The sequence below is a fragment of the Molothrus ater genome, chromosome 2, assembly GCF_012460135.2.
Source record: "Molothrus ater isolate BHLD 08-10-18 breed brown headed cowbird chromosome 2, BPBGC_Mater_1.1, whole genome shotgun sequence".
Taxonomy (NCBI): domain Eukaryota; kingdom Metazoa; phylum Chordata; class Aves; order Passeriformes; family Icteridae; genus Molothrus; species Molothrus ater.
In genome coordinates this window covers 8782308-8801809 of record NC_050479.2, presented here as the reverse complement: position 1 = coordinate 8801809, position 19502 = coordinate 8782308, and the positions used below count along the sequence as shown (strand labels likewise).

Sequence of the window (19502 nt, the reverse complement as noted above, 5' to 3'; positions counted from 1 at the left end):
AGGTTTGGTGCCTCGTGGGCAGCCCATCCTGAGCCTCTGCTTCTGCTTCCCTTCCCAGCAGGAGAGCTTTCTGCTGTGGCTGGTGCTCCAGCAGCTTTGCAGTTCAGCACAGCCATGCACTCCCAACCTTTCCTGCCTGCAAAACCATTTAGGTACCATTGGCACTCCCAGCACTGATCTGTGGTTCCCCCAGGTGTCTTGGTCTGCCTGCTCAGGGAAACCCCTGTCCACTTTGGAGTTCCTGGTGGCACAGGATGCCTGCTGAAATGTAGGGAGTGACTGAGGGATCAGTGAGTGCTAGGCCAGGGCTGGAAACACATTTCCAGCCATTCTTGCTCCTTGCTCTCCTGTCAAATGCACAAGTTACCTAACAGAAAAGCACTGCCAATTCTTCAGGAAATAGCTGAAGTTATTACTTGAGGAAATTTGGATGTTTGGAAGTTCATGTGGTTTTGACTCATTTTCTGACATAGCCATTGAAAATCAAAAGTTGCAGATTTCTGTTGAGCAGTTGTGGGAGCTTGGAGTTGTCCCAGGCATTTGAGCAAAGTGGGATGCTTCTGAAAGATGCATGGGAACAAAAAGCAAGAAGGAGAAAATGTTGTTTAACCCTATCCTTTCACTTCAGATAGTACCAAACACCATTGCCTCTGACCCAAGCCCCTTGCTCATCTTGGAAACAGACCCTTTGCTCTCTGAGTGTTGGAGAAAAAGGAAAATATTTATTGCCTGTGTTGTGGAAGACCCATCTCACCATGCCTGTGGACAAGTACATTTGGATTACATCTTTTGGTGGATTCTTGCAAAACTATCAGAAAAACGAGTTCTCTATGAGCTAATCAAATTACTAGCAGTTTCTGAGGACTAATAATGAATTAACCAAAGAGGATTAAACTAATAATATAATTACAGGACAAAAAGACAGCATTCCTGGATTTTCTTTGCCAGTTCTGACCCTAACTTGCTCAGTGACCTTGGGTTAATTATTTGGGCTCTCTGGTTTCTTCGTCTCAGACAGCACTAATACCGAACTTTAAGGGCTGTCATTAGGATTAGCTAATTAACGTTCATCTAGTGCTTTTAATCACAGTTCTTTACTAAGAAACCTCAAGAACCATTTCTCTCTAAAATCTTAAGAAAGGAACAGATGCATGGAGTCAAGAAAGATCAGATCCTTTGTAAGCTGTCCCTTCTGTGCTCTGGATCTCTGCTCAGCACGCAGAGGTGCTCACACACTTCTGTCCTGCCCTGTGCCAGTGGGTGCTGCCCGTGCCCAGTAAGGACTGAGCAACTGGGCCATATGTAAGCAATGTTCTTCAGAAAACAGGTTATTGTGGCTTGGGAAAACAGATTCTTCAAGTTAGGAGGTTGATCACAACTCTGCCATTGCATGTTTTGTTGACAAGATCTTCTGTCTCCCTCAAATTACCACTGTGCTTCAGTGTTGCATCTCTTGAAGGCTCTTCAACAGAACTGGTTTCAGAGAGCTGAGAGAGCATTAAGCCATGTCAGACAGAATGAAAATGCTGCTTGAGAAATCTAATCTCATTGCATAACATGTAAGACACACAAAATATAGTTGCTTGATGGGTTAAATAAGCAAGCTTGAATCAGACTTACTGTACACTGGGTAAACAAAGTTGATATGTACACATAAACATTTCAGAAATTAATCAGGATCAGCTGTGCTACTATTAGGTTCAGCCCTTCATTACTCTCAGGATTAAATGTTTTGTGATGTTATAAAAGAAGTTAAAGAAATGGTACAATTTATTTAATGAATGGCCTGTCTGAAATAAAGAACATTGTTTGTCCTTCCTGCTGTTATTTTTTACAAGCACCTGATGCTCTGAGGCCATCAGGAGTTCCTACAGTGCTTGCAGAATGAGGGGTGTGTGGGTGTGGGTGAAATGTGGAGACACTTCTCTCCTATGGGACAGGAGTCCAAGCTGGGAAAGGCAACGCACTGTTATTTCTGAGTTTTCCAATTTCTGATCAAGTGGATAAAGCTATAATGTATAAAACTCCTCAGGACTGGCCTTCAGCCAGAGTGAAGTTGGTCATTAGAGAGTGTTGAACATTTGAGGAGGGTGGCAAAAGGGGCTGAGGAGTGACTTTGGGTTGTGGAGACAGATAATGGGGGTTAATAATGAAAGAAAAAAGAGATGTGTAGTGGTTTTGGTGCCATCTTTCTTTTTTAATTCATGTATCAAGTCACATGTTTAGATTAATTTAGGCACCACAAAGCAGGAGATAACTTCAAATGCTTTTTTGAGGGGTCAAATAGGTGAGGGGAGAAACTTGGCAAACATTATTATACTGAGAGGGAGCATCTCAAAGAATTCTATCCAAGAGAAGGGCAGATATTGCACGTGAATCCTCTGGCCCCAGTCTGAGCTGTGAATTGAGGCCTGAGAAAGAGAAAGAAAGTCAGCAAAGAGAAAATTCAGTCTGGGGAGCAGGACAGGGAATTTTATGTCCAAGGGCAAATGAACCAAGAAAATTCATAGAAAACCCTTGATAACTTTGTTACATGGTTTAAAGTTACATGCTGTTCAGTGCCTTGCCTGGTGTCCTTTGATGGGTAAAGGCAAGCAGAATGCCTCAAGGGACACTTTATTAAATATCTAGAGTATTAGGAAATCAGCATCATTTATTCATTTTTGACATCTGTGTTGTATTATAACATTGGTGTATTGTTACTAGTTTGGTTTCAGGTCAAAGCTATATTGTTTTTTAACTGACTTTCTTTAAAAAGACCCATAAAAATGAGTGCAACATCACATTTAGATTTTAAAAGTATTGAAATGCATTCATTTCTAAAAGTAATTGGTTTTGCCACAACTGCACATCATTCACTCAGAATTGCTGTTTTAGAAAAAAGGTGACACTGTTGGAAATTACAGCAGAAATATTGTCTAGCCAGAGTTCATTCCAAATGAGAAATTTGTATGTATGCATTCATGGCAGGGAAGGTCAGTACAAAGAATGATGATGTTTGTTTTCCAGGGCTGTTATGACTTGGTGACCAGTTTTATGGAGACAAATATGGGAATCATAGCTGGAGTGGCTTTTGGGATTGCATTCTCACAGGTATGTGCATAAACACTCCCCTTCCCCCCCTTTTCTTTTCCCCTCTTTTTCTTTACCTGGACTTCAAGGAAGGAAGGATTATGGAAAGGGACTGAACTCAGCATGCTCTTTAGTCCTGAGGTCATCTGTTCATTGATTTTCTTTTTTTCAACTTAAATGAAGTTTCTCCTTGGGAATATCAGTTACGGTTGAGCTAATGACTAGCTCAAGGAAAACAACTTGTCCCTGCACTGGGTCAAATAGAGGTTAACCCAATAAAACATTGGCTTAAATGGAGCATAAATGCTAAGAAGACAAATAGCTTATCCATTGTTTGGGTAGGCTTCTATCTTCCAAGTACTCTTATTTGTTCTTAAAGGACTCAAGAATTCAAAGGAGTGCACCCTCAGGCCTCCCCATCCTGGACCTGGGGCCTGGAGAGGACACTTTGTGACCAATTTGATTTATTTTCCCTTTAACACTGAACAGTGAGAAATGTTAAGTCTACCAAAATCAGATTGTTAAACCAACTCCTTGTCTGCACCAAAAGGGGTTTTCTGCTCCATGATGTCCAAACTGCGTTTATGTAGACAGGAACTGGGGAAAGTATAGCTCTGGTCAGATTGTTCTGATCAAGAAGGGGCAGGAGAACCCCTGAATCTTTCAACAAGGTGTCCTTTTTCCAGTCACTTTGTGTGTCACAGCAAGGACTGTACTGGAAACATGCAGAAATGAGAGAGAGGGAAATATAAACAATTCAAAACTATCCCCAAGCCACAAAAGTGTGAGAAACGGCCCCCACATCCTCTCCATCAGCATGCACACAACCTGAGGGAGCCCTAAAATTGTCTGGGCTCAGTCTGGCTGAGTGCCCTGCCTTGGGCATGTCTGGAAGCCTGATGCCCTGTGGCCAAGGTGCTGGATGTGAGCAGCCCATGGTTTGGTGTGGGTGGAAATGTTGGTTGATCTCAACAGCAGCTGCCCAGAGCATGTGCCCACATGCCAAGGATCCAGAAAAGGAGAACAATCTGCAGCTGTTTGTGCATGACAAGGGGAGGTCAGGGGTTTTTTAAATAGGCTATTCTAATTCTTGTTGAATGGTGACAGCACTGATATTCTTCTCCAGCCTTGATTATGGTTTGATTGCTGCTACAGGACTCCAGGCTCGGGTTTCAGTTTGGGTTCTAGATAGCCAGAAGGCTGTAAAGCATCTTTTTAAATGCCTCCTGTAAAGCTATCCAAAAGAAAAATGAGACTAGTAGAATTGTAAAATATGCTGCTGGGGGGAAAGAGTCAGGACCAATACTGCCTGAAAGCATTTAATGGGTGTTTCATGGCAGGCTGCAGGCAGCAAGGGCTGCAAGGCATTTTGTCCCTGTGACTGAGAGGAAAAATGAGGTGTGTTTTGGTGTGGTGTTGGCATCTCATACTGCTGGTGGCACCAGGAGCCCTGCTGCCAGGTGGGGATGTCACTCCCCAGAGCAGGCACTGGGCTCTGGCACTGTGAGGACATGCCCAGCTGCTTGGGGTGTTAGCAGGCTTCTCAAAAAAAGAGAAGAGAGAGGCTGCAGAGGGGGAACACACAGCTCTCCCAGGCTCTGAAGAATAGAAGGTGGCCAGTTGTAATTTACTGAGTAATCTGTTTTGCTGGGCCCAATTAGGGACAGTGTTGACAAATTGATTTCAGGTTAAGGTGTCTGGCAGAAATGCCAGGCAGGGCTCCAGCTGCAGGCGAGGTTTTGCTGTTCCTATTGAGAATAGGTTTAATCTAAATAAAAGACAAATTAAATCATGTTGCTCCTCTACAGCAAAGCATGCTCAAGGGCCTTTCCTCCACGTGATTTGTTAGGTGTTGACTAGCATGGAGAATGTGCTGATGCCCAGAAATAGGGAAAGCTGGTGTAATGGCATTGCAAATCTTACAGGCCTGGCACAGACCTCCCCATCAGAGTCAAGAGTTCTTATAAAAAACACTGTGTTGTTGACCTCGTCTGATCTGCTCCTTGGGTTTGAAATAACAACAACAAAATAAAATTTGATGGTTTTCGGACTTGGATGCCAATGTTCACTTCCAGCTGGAATTTAGCAGGTGCTCTTCAGAGCAGAAAAATTATTGCTGTGTTGTGCCCAACAGAGAATGAAATTATGCAAGCTGCACAGATGATGGAGAGCTGTGCCTAGATGAAACTACAGTGCAGGCATTGGCTGAAGGAATGCAAGGGACACTGTCTGGAGGTGTTTAGAGATTGTCAGTAGGGGAGGCTCAGTGCAATGTTCACATTATTCCCTTGGTGCTGAAATCAGGTGCTCTCCATGTGCTCCAAACCAGTTGTTTGGCATGTGCAGGTCCCATTATTCTAAGATAAATTCCCCTGCAGCCATGGACCCTCTTTACTGTCAGCATCAGTGTGGGCAGCTCTGCCTGAAGGTGGATTTGGTTCTGGTGCAGAAATCATCCCCCTTGTCTGCTCCAGCTCCTCCCTGAGCACAGGGAGGCTGGGACTGGCTCAGGGGTGAGGAATGGGATCCACATCAGCCCCCAAGATGTGACTTGAAATCTGGTCTAAGACTGGGCTGTTTCTGAAAGCTACTCACAGTGGATTCAGTGGAGGCAGGGCCTGTGACAGAGGCACACCACAGCACAGGAGGCTGACTCAAACAACTGACATGTGACACAGAAAATTCTCCCTTTGAAAATAGAGCCAGAGAACTTGCACGTTTGGAGATCTGCATTTTGAGAATATGACAAGGTATTGAGCTAAAAAATTGTTCCTGATGGATTAAACCCTCCCCCCAGTTTTGGCTTACCTGATGTGCTGATGAATCCCAAGTTAGTTCAACACATTTCTATTTATAGAAATTCTCCCAAAGAATGAAAAATGGTGACAATACCAAGACCCAAAATAAAATGGAAATTCAAATTGCAATTCAGTTTCTTTCTCTTCAGTATAATAAGGTGTAATAAATATGTCATGCAGAACAGCTTCCAGTCAGTGGTAACTCCTACAGAATAAGTGTATTTAAAAGCCGGTTATTATGTGTACTGGGGGGATAAGACTGCTACAAAGTATGCTGTGGATGGTTTTCAATGGCCAGAACTAAGATGTGCCTGAGATTGCTCCTAGAAACCATGAGAAATTCACTGCATTCTGCTTGCTGGAGTGACCTGTGGCCAGCAGGATGGTAATACAGGAGAAACAACTGAGGGGTGTGGGTTTCCCACTTGTCTAAACCAAAGAATTTGTCAGCATTTTCAAGTTTCCTGTGACAAGACCACAGTCTGGAAAACTCTGCTTTCTATATAATAGTTCAGAAGACCAAGATAATCTTAGAAAAAAAAGGAAGAAAAGAAAAAAGTAAGAAAGAAGACAAATGCAGAACCAAGTCTGACAACTTAGCACTCAAAAATCAAGAGACTAAAGTCAAATAAATGAATAAGTGGATAAAAGTTGAGATGGGGCATTTGAGGGGCAATGGGAGTGCAGGGAAATGAATGCAGCTCCCAGCAGCAGTTTCTTTGTGGGAATCCTTTACCACCAATTCTTCTGGTTTTTCAAAGGAGCTGCAGGAACCTGGTGCACAATGGGATAAGGAGCTTCCTCCTGCCTGAAGAGCAGAGGAGGCAAGTGATGGAACAAATGCAGAGAGCAAGGCAGGGTGCAGAGTGCTGATTTGTGCTGCAGTCTGGGAGCCTCTAGCCTGACTGAAAAGCAGAGGACTCTAGTTCTGCCTGTAATGAAAGAGCACCGTGGAGAAAACTCAGCAGCTCAGTACAATGTTGCCTCTTTTGGACTGCAGGAGGAGCAGTGCTCTTGTGGTTAAATGTGGAAATCAACACATCAAAAAGCACATGTTTTTATATGCATTCAAAGCGTTTCCAGACTATTTATTATAGCTCTGTTATGTCCTGGTAATGCTTAGAAATGCTGAATAAAATGTGTGTGCAATGGCTTGACACGCATGCCATTATTTTTGAAATACAGAGTTAAGCATTCTGTCACTATAACCACTTAAATGCCTAAACCAGCCTAAGGTCAGAGCCAAGAATCAATAATTGGGCCAAAGATCATGGAGATAGACTCATGAGTAACCTGCCACTCGTCTTAGGAGTGAACTGAGTAAAACAAAACACCATTAAAAGCCTGCGGATGCTACAAAGTTTAGACACACTGATTGTTAGAGAAGAATCCCTAATTAGAGGTGTCTGGGGAAGTCTGCTCCAGTTGAAGGGGGAAAGAAAAGCCTGTGGTTTCCTATTTGTAGAGGCTGCAGCATCTTTCCCCTTGTAAACCTGATGCAAGCAGCAGATTGGGGTCGAGAAGAAAGTGGTTGTAACCCGAGTGCTTGTGGTGGGGAAAAATAAACAAACAGCAATGTACATTCTTGGCCATTGTAGGGAGGAATTGATTTGGGTCTGGGCTGGAATTTGCTCAGGGAAAATAATTTGGATTAAATACACTGCAAAGTTCATCTTACTTAAAAATGCAGTAAGGCAGAGAGGTAACTTCTGAGTCCAGCCAAGAAAGGTGAAGAAAGACTCAGAGTCACCACAAACACAGAAAAACAACAATGAAGGAGGTGGGACAGGGCCACCCAGAGACACTCACTCTGTTCAGCCTGTCAGAGCATGAAGAAATACACAGCACTGTCCAAACCAGAAATCTCATTCTCCAAAATTCATCTGAGCTAAAGAAACAGTGCATGAACGAGCTGCAGGAGTGTTGTAAGAATTCACATTAGTGCAATACAACAGAGTGTCATGTAGCCAGTAGAATGTGGTTGGTTTTCAGCAACACCTTCAGAAATTTATTAAATCATCCTCCCAGTGATGAGTAGAATAGGCAACAAAATAGCTAAAATCTCTTCTTGGTATCAGCTGAGATTTTTCAGAGCTGAGGAGGGTTTCCACCTGTGGCAAGACCACAGTATGGAAATCTCTTTGCTTTCTATATAATAGTTCAGAAGATCAAGATAATCTTAGGAAAAAAAAGAGAAGAAAAGAAAAAAGTAAGAGAGAAGACAAAAACGTATTGTTTTGGCAACCAAAAACACAGGCCCTGGACCCTGGTAGCTTTGGTTTTTGTTGGAGGCTGGTCAGGAATTGATAGCAGTGCCCCACATCTAGTTCTAACCAAGGCAGTGTCATCCTTGGTGCCAAAATCAGAGGGTGCATGTGGGGAAGAGGGGAGTTCAACCTGCTTCTAAATGTGGCTCAGTGCCCTTTGGAAATTCCCAGAAGAGCTCCGGTGGACACTGAAACAGGAAACTGAACAAATTTCTGGCAAAGAGCATGGCCCGACAAGGACTGTGACATCTTAGGGACAGAAAACAGTTTATCCAGATTTGAGTTAACCCTGGCTTGGCCTTGGTCTTTGCTGGTGCCAGCCCAAAGCAAGATGGTACAGATGTGTATTTTGATGATTGTGTTAGCAGGGAGCACTGCCTGGTCTAGGGGAAGGGACACAAAATCCTGGGCTGTGAAATAGGAGGATCCAGTCTGGATGAGCAGCCAGCCAGTCATACCTAGGCATGCTCTGGATGTGCTCAGGAGTTAATTAATTGACCAACCCCAATGAGAAAAGCAAGGTTGAATTATTTAGAGCATATTAACACTGTTGGCACATGAAGGAAGCACTAAGAAACTGCAGTAGACAAAACATTGAAAAGACTGAGTGCTTATTGATGAGTGGAAGCCTGGGATCTGTTTACAATAATCTGAGTGACAGCCAAGGGAATAGTGAATTTTGTGAATAACTTTTTTAAAAGTTATTTCCAGATTAACAGAGCTCATTTCTACAGTGCTGCATCACTTGTAAAGGAAGCATAACCAGTGTGGGACATCAGGAAGCTTTTCCCTGGCACAGTGATAGAGAAGTTAAAGGCACCAGCCCTCAGGGCTGAGGGGTGGTGGTGAGGGATGCAGGTGGAGCAAGTGAAACACAGCCTGTAACAAGCTGATACCCCCAGTAGCTTATTCATTCACATCTGGCTTGGCCAGACTTTGACAATGGGATTAAAAAATACCAAAAAGTCATGCTGTCTGTCAAATAAATGTCAAAAATCAAGAGGAAGATCTGACAAAGACAGACAACAGATTTAAATGCTGTTTTTCTAATTAGAGCAGTCCTTAAAATAGGGCATAAATACGTTGTGCATAATAACTCCAGAACATGAACTACATGTTTACCAATGCTCTGCACTGATGTATTTAACTGAAATTCTGTTCTATTGAACTGAAATTCTGTTCTGTCTCTGTCTTGTCTGGAACAGTTGATCGGGATGCTGCTGGCATGCTGTCTGTCCCGGTTTATTACTGCTAACCAGTACGAGATGGTGTAACAAGGTGAGCTTTTCTCATTTTCCTGGTGATATAAAGCTATAAAAGCCTTGCTGTGTTGTGGCTGTGCTGCTTCTGCTGAAGACAGCGAGCAAATTTTACATTCTGAGTTCTCATTCATTCATTTTGAGCGTGTTCGTTGAGAATTAAGCTTTCCCATGGGCTTCTTTGCTTTGGGATTTTCATCCCCATTTTGTGTGTGGTAGGGGGGAAAAAATAGAAGGGGGGGGGAATGCAGTGTTGAATTTTTTCATTTCAGTTTTCTTGGGAAGAGATGTTGCAATCCAAGAAAATCCTCTGGCTGCCCTGGAGGACTCGAGCCCCTGCCCAGGGGGCTCAGAGACCTTGGAACAGAACCCAAGCCCCCTGTGCCTTTGATTTAGCCCTTGGAAAAAACAATACCAATCACCTATGTTAGACAGTGATCTTTTACTCTAAACCAATCTAAAGGTGCCAACATCACAGCAGAAGATGGAGGTTAGGAATAAGAAGGAGAAAGGCTGGACACGCCCCATATTCCTCCATCTTGCCCCCTGAACCCCTATTCTAAAAACCCCAAAAATCTATTTTTAACATCTATTTTTCAGTATCATTCTACTTAAACTGTCGTGGCTTTTAATTCTTCATATAAGGTTGGTAATTGTTTTTTTCCAAGGGCTAAATCAAAGTCACAGGGGTCTTGGGTTCTGTGCTAAGGTCTGTGAGCCCCCCAGGCAGGGGCTTGGGCCCTCCAGGGCAGCCAGAGGAATTTCCTGGGTTCCAACAAAGAGAGATCAAAACACCTGCTGCGAATACTGATATCAACCAAAGCAACCCACTTGTTGGTTTGTTATTTTGGTTTTTTTTTTTTTTGGTTTTTTTTTTTTTTTTTGTTTGTTTGTTTTGGTTTTTTTTTTTTCATCTCCAGTCTTTCAAGAAGTGTGAAGTCCAGAGCCTGTGTGAAGACCAGGAGCTGCAGAGCTGGAGAAAGACTGCCATGAATGTTATAGCACACACTGTCTCTCGCACGCACGCACGCACGCACACCCCCACGAGCAAGCCCGTGCGCGCGCACACTCGCACCCACCCCACTCCCCAAGTGTCCCACGCCTAGTGTCCCATCCTGTGAAGTTCCACGGTGCCACCCGGAGTGTGGCCGGGTCCCCTCGGCCTCCAGAGCCAGCGCCACCCCCGGGGGACGGCACCGTCTGTATGTTCTTGGTCACACAGTAGTTGCATCGTAAGTTAACAAAGGTAACTCATTAACAGCATTGATCGGGCTGTGCATGTAGTGACTGGAGGGCATAATTAGCCTTTCACCATGGTTAATAAGTGTTGCACACATCCATATAAACCGGTATATGAAATATATATTCTTTTTGGTTTTTATCTTAATTTCTTGGTTTGTTTATTGCTTTACTAAGGTTTCCATCCTTTCCCCCCTTCCCCTGCGCCTGTCCCCCTTCTCCCCAAAAACAAAGGAATCAGGTAACATAACATAAAGATACTTGAAAATGATGTTAAAATGTTGTGCTTGAAGGGAACTGTTATTCCTGATGTTCTTCTACATCTTTGATTCTTACTCAGTGTTGTATGCCTAGTGCGTATCCCGGTAGGCTTTGTCTAGTGCATTTTGCCTCGGAACCTGATCCTGTGTAATACTGTTATTAAGCTGTGTTGTTGCTTACTGTGAAGGCAGAAATTTTTGCTCCCTTTATTTTTATTATGTAGCTATGAACTAATTGAACTGTGCTGTACTGCGGCCTTCATACTTTTTTCCTGTTCTTTTTTTCTTTCTTTCTTTTTTGCATTGAGGTTGCAGCCACCAAGTACATTGTGGAATCAAATCGAAATAAAAACACACACACAGAGACACAAAAAAAAAAAAACTCAAAAAAAATAACAGGCATATGAAATATTTTTGGGGGAAAGCAAAAGTTTAAAACCTTTTTAAAAAAAAATAGGACTTTTTTAATAATGCCTCTGTCTAGCATGCAAATGAGAATGCATTGATATTGTGAGTATTTGTGATATACGTATTAATAAATGGAACCATTACAGATTTCTAGCTGCTTCTGTCTCATTCTTTAGTTATAAGAAAACTCTTTTTTTGGGAGGGGGGGAAGTGAACATGAAACACCCAGGCACAGCTTGGCGTGACATGTCTTTATGTGTTTTTTAACAACTAATTTGCTTGTAAAAGAGAAGTGTGACTACTCTGGGAAAATAAAAAAAAAAAGGAGAAAGAGCTGGAATTGTTTCAAAACTCCTTCTACAGCTGGTTTCACCTACGGGACAAATACCCTCTGCTTTGCAAGTTTTCTTCTTGTAATTGTTAAAAATCCACAGTGTTTAGTTATCCCATCCTTAGTGCAGTGAGTGATTTTGGCATTAAGCATTTCTCTCTTGATTTTGGTGAGAAAGGAGAGAAGAGAGCTTTGGGGTTGAGGGGTGGGCTCATGGAAAGGCAGGCAGTTGTCTGTTTCTCACTTGAGTAAGTGAAATGTCACAGATGTGACAGAAAACCCGTGGAAGCTTAAACCTGGGAATTTTGGGGCAAGCCCTTAGCTTGGCAGTGTGGACCGAGAGGGAGACTTGAGAACTCCTGGAGCCTTCTGGTTGTGGGAGCTGTGCAGCTGCTGGCGTCCCAGTCCTTCCTCTGTCTGTCTGTCTGTCTGTCCATCCATCAGTGCCACTGTGACCCCTGCCTGTGGTGCTGCCCTGCCTGGTGCCTCCAGCATCAGATCCTGGTGAACCTTTGGGTGGTGCTGGCGTGGGCAGTGCACTCCCACCCTCAGCTCTGGAAGGGCTCACAGCCACACGGGCAGAAAGCTGCCAGCATTCTTAAAAACCCCAGCAGCATCTTCTTTAGCTTTGTTCAGAGAGCACTTCCAGAGCAGGAAAGAGAAAAAGAGTTTAACAAATAGAGGAGGAATCTGGTCCCCAAATTTAGATCTGCCCTCAATAAAACATCTGCCATGAGGGAACCAGACATTTTTAGAGGTGGAGATGCCAATGCAGGTCCTGCATCTGTGCTGGGCAGTCAAGCAGGACAGTGGTGGGGACAAAGCCACTGTCAGGTCACAACACTCCCATTTGCAGTCTCTTCTGAGCCTTCAGAGCAGCCACAGCCCCTTGCTGGTTGCTGGGGCTACGCTGTGCTGCAGCGATGCCCTTCTCCTGCAGGCACAGGATGTTCACAGAGAGATGTTTTTCCATGCCAGAAAGAACTGGCCCACCAGCTGCCCCAGTTTCCCTTCTCTATTCACTGCCGGGCAGGTCTCTCCTTGCCCCTCGGAGGGGAGGGAGGTGGGTGAGGCTGCCCTGCCTCCTTCAGGAGTCACCAGTGACCTTCCGGAGCACAAAAGCACCAGCCTCTCCTTGGTTTTCTTTCTTTTTTTTTTTTTCCTTTTCATTTTCCTGAAAGAAAGAGCTGTTTGTGCCAAGAGCTGTTCCTTTTGAAGATGCTGATGTTGGGTGACAGGTCAGCAGGCCCCCAAACGTGCCTGTCCCCATTCAGGAGCGCTGAGCACAGCTCAGCTTTAAGGCGTAAGCGCTGAATTAAATCCATTCAGCAAAGCCCTTCAGTGCGTGGCCGATTGTTTCCCCCAGCGCTGCACCACTCCTGCTTTTATGGGGTAGGTGTGTTAATTGGGCTCTTGGCAGCTTCCCTGAAGAGGATCCGGCTGCTGGAGGAACTGCCAGGGGCTTCCCTGGTGAAATCCCCCTGGCTCGGGCTGGGACCACCCAGGCTGCACTGCCTGGCACTGCAGCATCCCCCTGACAGCCCTGGGTGGAGCTGGAGCATCCCCACGCTCCCTTCCCTTCCCTTCCCTTCCCTTCCCTTCCATTCCCTTCCATTCCCTTCCTCCAGGAGGGAGAACTGGGGTTCTGGCTGATGTAGGAAACACAGCTGGAGCTGCAGTGTCAGGACCCAGGACATCCCTCTGGCTGTCCTGAGCATCCAAGACCCCTGCCAGGGGGCTCAGAGACCCTGGCACAGAGCCCAAAATGCCTGTGGTTTTGATTATGACCCATGGAGCAAGTTACCAACCTTAGATGAAGATCTGCAAGCCATGACAAATTAAGCAGAATGACAGTGAATTTATCACAAGGTGAAAAAGTAGATTTTGGGGCTTTTAGAATGGGGGTTCAGGGGGGCAAGATGGAGGAATCTGGGTGTGTCCAGCCTTTCTCCTTCTTCTTCTTGGCTTCCATCTTCTGCTGTGATGTTGGCACTTTTAGATTGGTTTAGAGTAGAAGCTCACTGTCTAACATAGGTGATAGGTAGTGGAAAGTGATTGTAAACATTGTACACATAGTTTTTAGTATGAAGACATAACACCTGCCCTGGGGGCAGGGTGAGTGCCTGGACTGTCTTGCTGAGTGGACCTCAGCTGGACAGGAGAAAGAATTTTATAGATAATGTTATGAATAAGAAGCTTGACTAGGCCAATATTCAAGCAGCAATCAATTTATTATTTAATATGGTAAAGTATGAGCAATACAGTGCTGGGTACAGTGGGGGAAGTTTTCCCTCCAACTGCACACCGATAATTGAGGGTTACAGGTATTTATAGGGGTACTCATCAGCTTTTTCAGCAGTTTCTATTTCCAATTTTCACTCATCAGCAATTTTTGTTCCTAATTATTACATCACAATTCTATACACTACTGTGATTTTAGGTTTCTCAGGATGTTTCTCAAAAGGAGTATTCCAGATGGTAGTGGTCCAGTTTCCAAAAGAAGAAAGACGAATCCATCTGGTGGAGTCCAGCTCTCCAGATGTGGGTCCACCTTTTAATTGCAGAGACTACAAATATAATAACAGTGATGTCCAGCTTCCCTTTGGTCAAAACCATAAATCCTTGAGGTGATGTGCATCTTCCTTTCTCAAGCTGTTTTTCTCTGCTTCAATAAGGCATGAGATAAGCATATTTCCTTTATATATATTCTAAAGCTATAGTTTTAAGAATATAAGTAATATTCTAAAATTATACTTCAAAAGGTTATTATTGCAGAGCTCTTTATGGATTAAATGCAAGCAAAAAGCAACATCCTTAACACCTTAATTCCAATGCTCCTAAATCAACCAGGGTGAATTGCAAACAAAAGATAGGTTCCAAGGCCTTTTTCCATGCTTTATTTTCCTCAGTTATTATTGGAATTCACAGCTCTCCCATTGTCGGGGTCTGCACATTTCGCACTCACAAATACACACGTCGCCTGTTTGTACCTGACCCGAAACACAGCTTTGTATTTCACACTAAGATGCAATAAACAACCTTGAGACCCAGAAATGAAGAGCCCTGACTCCTTCAAGCACCAGGCTGGGAAAAGAGACTTTTTAACTCTTCTCAGGGTCACTCTGAGCAGCCAGAGACCCCAACAGGAGAGAACGGGTCGGTGTCAGCCGGGCATGAACGAGCGGGATTTTCCTTCCAGAGGTGTTTGCCCCAGGGTCCCTCTGCTCCCTCTGTGAGAACTGAATGAGCAGCAGAGGAATCGAGCTGCTGCTGTGCCAGGATGGCTCTGGCTGCTCATCCCTGCCTGAGCAAATTGTGTCTGTGCAGTAGGTGAGCCAGCTGGGCCAAGGAAGGGTGGGCAGGTGTGGGAGTGAAAGCAGATGATGGGCAGCCAGATGAGCCCCAGGAGGGGTGGGAGGAATGGCTGGGCATCGAGGAGAGTGATCATAGAATCATTTAGGATGAAAAACACCTTAAGATCAGTCCAACTGTTACCCCAGCACTGCCAAATCCACCTCAAAATCATGACAACACATGAAGCAGGACTCTGGGAGGAGGAGGAAGGAGCAGCACCTTTGGTCCCAGTGAGCTGCCAGCTTGGTTTGGCTGTAAGGTGCACCAGCTGCCTTAGCTGATGTTTGTGCTATCCTGAGCTGCCTCCCAGGGCTGGTTTGTGCTGAGAGGACAGCCCTGAGCCCTGCTGAGAGACAGCATGCTGCTGTGAAGGTGATTTTTCACTGTGTCAGTGAACTGTGGCTGCTCTTGGAGGCCTTGCTGCTGCTGCTGCTGCTGCTGCCATCCTTGGGCAAGCATCACTGCAGAAGAGACTGGCTTTGCCACAGGACTTCAGGCTGCTGCTCCTTGGAGGACCCAGTGCAGCCCCTAAGGTGATTTTGTCTTCTGTGATTCTTCTCTTGACTTCAATGGCTCATTAATACTGAAGATAATTTTAAAGCTAGGAAGTTAATTTACTGCCAGCCAAGCCCCTTGCATAAAACACCTGGCATCCCACTGGAGGGGAAGGATTGATCAGACTTCCACCAGGGCTGAGTGAGGCCTGCTTCACTGTGAACCTGTATCACAAAAATAAAGATCCTCCTAAAGATCCTGTATCCAAAAATAAAGATTTGACACAGAAATGACACTTCTCTATTTTGTAAGTAAAAATGTTTTGCCCTCCAAATGTGTAAAGTATGGTCAACTTTCTGCAAGCTGTTTCTGCCAGCTTGGCCTGGTTTTGAAGTAAAAAGCTGTTGCTTTTGCCTTTTTCTTGTCACTGCACCTGTTCCCTTTGCAACCAGAAAACATTTTATTCAAAAGTCATTTCAGTTTTGTCCAGTGTGACTGGAGGTATTTGGTGTGTGCAAGCTCATGAAAAGCAAGCTGTGCTGAGGCAGCAAGTCCTAAGCTCTGGAGTCTGTTCTGCTCCCTGGCAGTGAGGTTATTTTTGGTGTCTGGACCTGTCTGTAGGTGGCACCGAGGACTTGTTTTAGATTCTGGTCCTCCTGTGTGATCAATAACTGGGGAGTGTATATTACAGACCCAAAATATCCAGGCTGTGGGAATCCACAAAATCAGAGGGTTTTGGGAAAGCTGCAAAAGGCAGGCATCAGAGACAGCAGAACTGTGATTGGAGCTAAGCAGTAGCCATGAGATTGGTCAGCAGAAAAATTATTTTGAAAGTAGAAAAGCAAGGACAAATGGAACAATGTCTGTGTATTAATGCTTGTCTAGAATAACTCCCTAAGCTACAGAAAAGTTTATCTAACAAGATATTAGGAAGTTTGAAGCTTAATAATGGAGCTCTGTGCACTCTGTTTTAAGGCTTACAAGCAGGTATTGTATTTGAAATAAGCAAGCATTGTTTAACCAAAGGTACGTGTGCTTATAGTGCTTGGATAGAGCTACTGTCAATGTGCTTTTGCTCTGTGTGATTGGTCAAAAAACTCATAAAGTAAGTTGTAACATTAAGTTCCTTTGTCTGCTGCCTGGGATATGAGCTGATGGCATCTTCCCATTGTCACAACCATGGAATGAGAGTGATGCTGGAAAATGAACCAGCTCAAGGCAGTTCCACAGCAGCCCTGTCCCGATTGTGATTTGTTCATATAACCCCAGCTGGCAATACAGACCAGGCTGGATGGGGCCCTGTGCAGCCTCACCCAAGGGGGTGGGGATGGAACAAGATGAACTTTAAGGTCCTTTCCAATCCAAAGCATTCTGTAATTCTGTGATTCTATCCCGGTGCACTGTGCAACAGTGCAACTCCAAACATTCCCAAAGCAGCTACTCAATCACCTGAATGCTATTTTTTATTCACCATACTTGGCCAAGACTTGCAGAAGCAGTAGATTCCAGGCAACCCCTGGAGGTATTTCCAGAATGCTTTCAGAAAGTGCCAAACTACCAACTTTTTGTTAATCTGGCCCTCTCAAAACCTCTCAGGGCACTGAAAAAAGTCATTTCTGAAAGCCCTATCTGTTCTTGAAATGGAGATGCTTCAACCAAGTTAAAACATTAATATTATTAAAACTGTGATTTCCAGGGGGAAAGAGAGCTTTCTGGCTTGCATATGGAGGGTATGGTTTGTGTGCTTTATCTTTTTGAGGAAAGAATCAGAAAGTATGATGTGAGAGAAGACTGATGCCCTGTAAAACTGATGGGGTGGCACAGCAGAAGGAAAAAGAGGGAAAAAAACTTCTCCAGTCAGAGTGGCTGGAGTTGGGAAGCAGCTCAATCTGATGGTGAGTCTGACAGCAGCTCCAAGGTAAGCAGGCTCAGCAGCTCAGCTCTGCAGCCTGGGGTCTGAGGTCTGGTCTGGAAGGGACTGTTCCCTGCCAGGGCACCTCTTACATCCCCTGGGTGGTGAGAGCAGCCTTTTTGTGGAGTCTGTAGGTGTCAGACAGCTGGGAGCTACTGCAGTGCAGTACACCCAGGGAAATTCACAGCCAGCAGCAGCCCATGGCACCTCCTGAGGCTTTGCAGGAGCCTTTGGACCCTGGTGCTTTCCTACTCTGCCCTCCACAAGCTGACTGCACTTCTGTGGGGTTTGCTTTCAATGCAGTGTTTGTAAGTCATTGCTTCCTCAACAGAACTGAAAGGACTTGGTCAGGACTTGTGTTGACATTTTGGTATCTTCAGCCCTGTATTTATCTGTAAATAAAAGCAAACAAATTATTATCTGGAATTTTCTTCATCTTGGAGTGCAGTGTGACCCAAAGATCAGGTGAATGAGTTTTCCTCCCAAGTACAGGAATGGGTACACTGGCCCAGGGGTTGCTGCTGTGTGCCTCTCCTTTTGCTGTGTGCCTCTCCTTTTGCCCTCGTGCATTCCTGGTGCTGGCAGGGCCAGGTATTGCCTTGTTCCTGCAGGGGAGCTGGAATTCAGCTCTGGAGGGAGCCTGCCTGAGCCTTGTACATTCCCTCTGCCCTGCCAGAGCAGAATTCTCTGCCAGAATCAATGCTGTGCCCTGGGGAAGGGCAGAAAACAAGTCTCCACCTGCCTGGTGGAAGCAGGAAGGTGTAAGACCCAGAAAATCCTGGCCAGCACCAGAGCAGGCTGGAGCACTGAACTGAGCATAGGCTGGCATGGTCCACTGGTCTTTGTACTGCTGGGGTTCCTCCCCATGCTCATCTGGATAACCTAGCTGTTCCCAGCTCCTTTGGACTAAGCATTAAGCATTACAACATGAGAGGGAAATCAAACACAATCAAAATTATCTCTATGAGACCCATTCAATAAAATAGTTATTGGCAATTAGCACGGGTTTTTTTATAAAGAAGTAATTAGCCCTCCTGCCCTGAGCATTAATGAATGCTTTTCATTGCACCCCAAGGGGTAGTCAACCCGATAATAATCCACTTCAACACAAATGTTGTTATAAAACAACATTGTTTGACAACAGAGGCAGCAGGACAGTCACAAACAGGAAGCAAGCCTGCTCTAGTGAGCACTGGAGCTGGTTGTATAAAAATGAAAGATCATTAATAATTTGCTTGGATTGGCACTGCAGACTTGTCTTCTTACCTGTGAAGGAGATGAAGCAACTGATACAAAAAGCAGGGTCTCATTTCCATGGGTCAAAGCTGAGAAAGCCAATGGAGATGCAGCAGTGCTGGCCACAAGCTTCTGGTGGTGGTGCCTGCAGAGCCTGGCAGGGTGGAACAGGACCTGTCTGTGTGGTGGTCTGGAGGTGGTGATTTCATGGTCTGGAGGTGGTGATTCGGTGGTCTGGAGGTGGTGATTTCATGGTCTGGAGGTGGTGATTTCATGGTCTGGAGGTGGTGATTCGGTGGTCTGGAGGTGGTGATTTCATGGTCTGGGGGTGGTGATTTGGTGTGACCGTGTTCACAGGGGTCTGAGGATGAGGGAGGAGACGAGGATCTGATTGTACGTTTCAGAAGGCTGATTTATTATTTTATGATATACATTACATTAAAACTATACTAAAAGAATAGAAGAAAAGATTTCATCAGAAAGCTAGCTAAGAATAGCAAAAGAAAAAATGAATAACAAAGGTTCGTGTCTCAGACAGATTCCGAGCCAGCTGGACTGTGATTGGCCATTAATTAGAAACAACCACATGAGACCAATCCCAGATGCACCTGTTGCATTCCACAGCAGTAGATAATCATTGTTTACATTTTGTTCCTGAGGCCCCTCAGCTTCTCAAGAGGAAAAATCTTAAAGAAAAGATTTTTCAGAAAATATCATAGCTACAATTTGGTGGTCTGGAGGTGGTGATTTCATGGTCTGCAGGGGTTTGGCAGCCAAATGGCAGAGGTCTGTGTGTCCCTGCAGTCTCCACTGCTGAACTCTTTGGTGCTACAGGGAATGAGCACCTGGTGACAGCACCCCTTCCCCCCTG

General features: G+C 44.8%; 1 protein-coding gene across 1 annotated transcript in view; it reads left to right on the top strand.

Annotated features, from left to right (window-relative positions):
* TSPAN7 (tetraspanin 7) overlaps positions 1–11450 on the top strand; it is a 91610-nt gene extending 80160 nt beyond the window's left edge. Inside the window, exons 6-8 of the mRNA XM_036384549.2 lie at positions 3010–3093; positions 9343–9415; positions 10317–11450. Coding sequence (XP_036240442.1) covers positions 3010–3093; positions 9343–9411 — 153 coding nt within the window. The 3' untranslated portion in view covers positions 9412–9415; positions 10317–11450. The remainder of the gene's footprint in view (positions 1–3009; positions 3094–9342; positions 9416–10316) is intronic.
* Positions 11451–19502: the final 8052 nt, after the last annotated feature.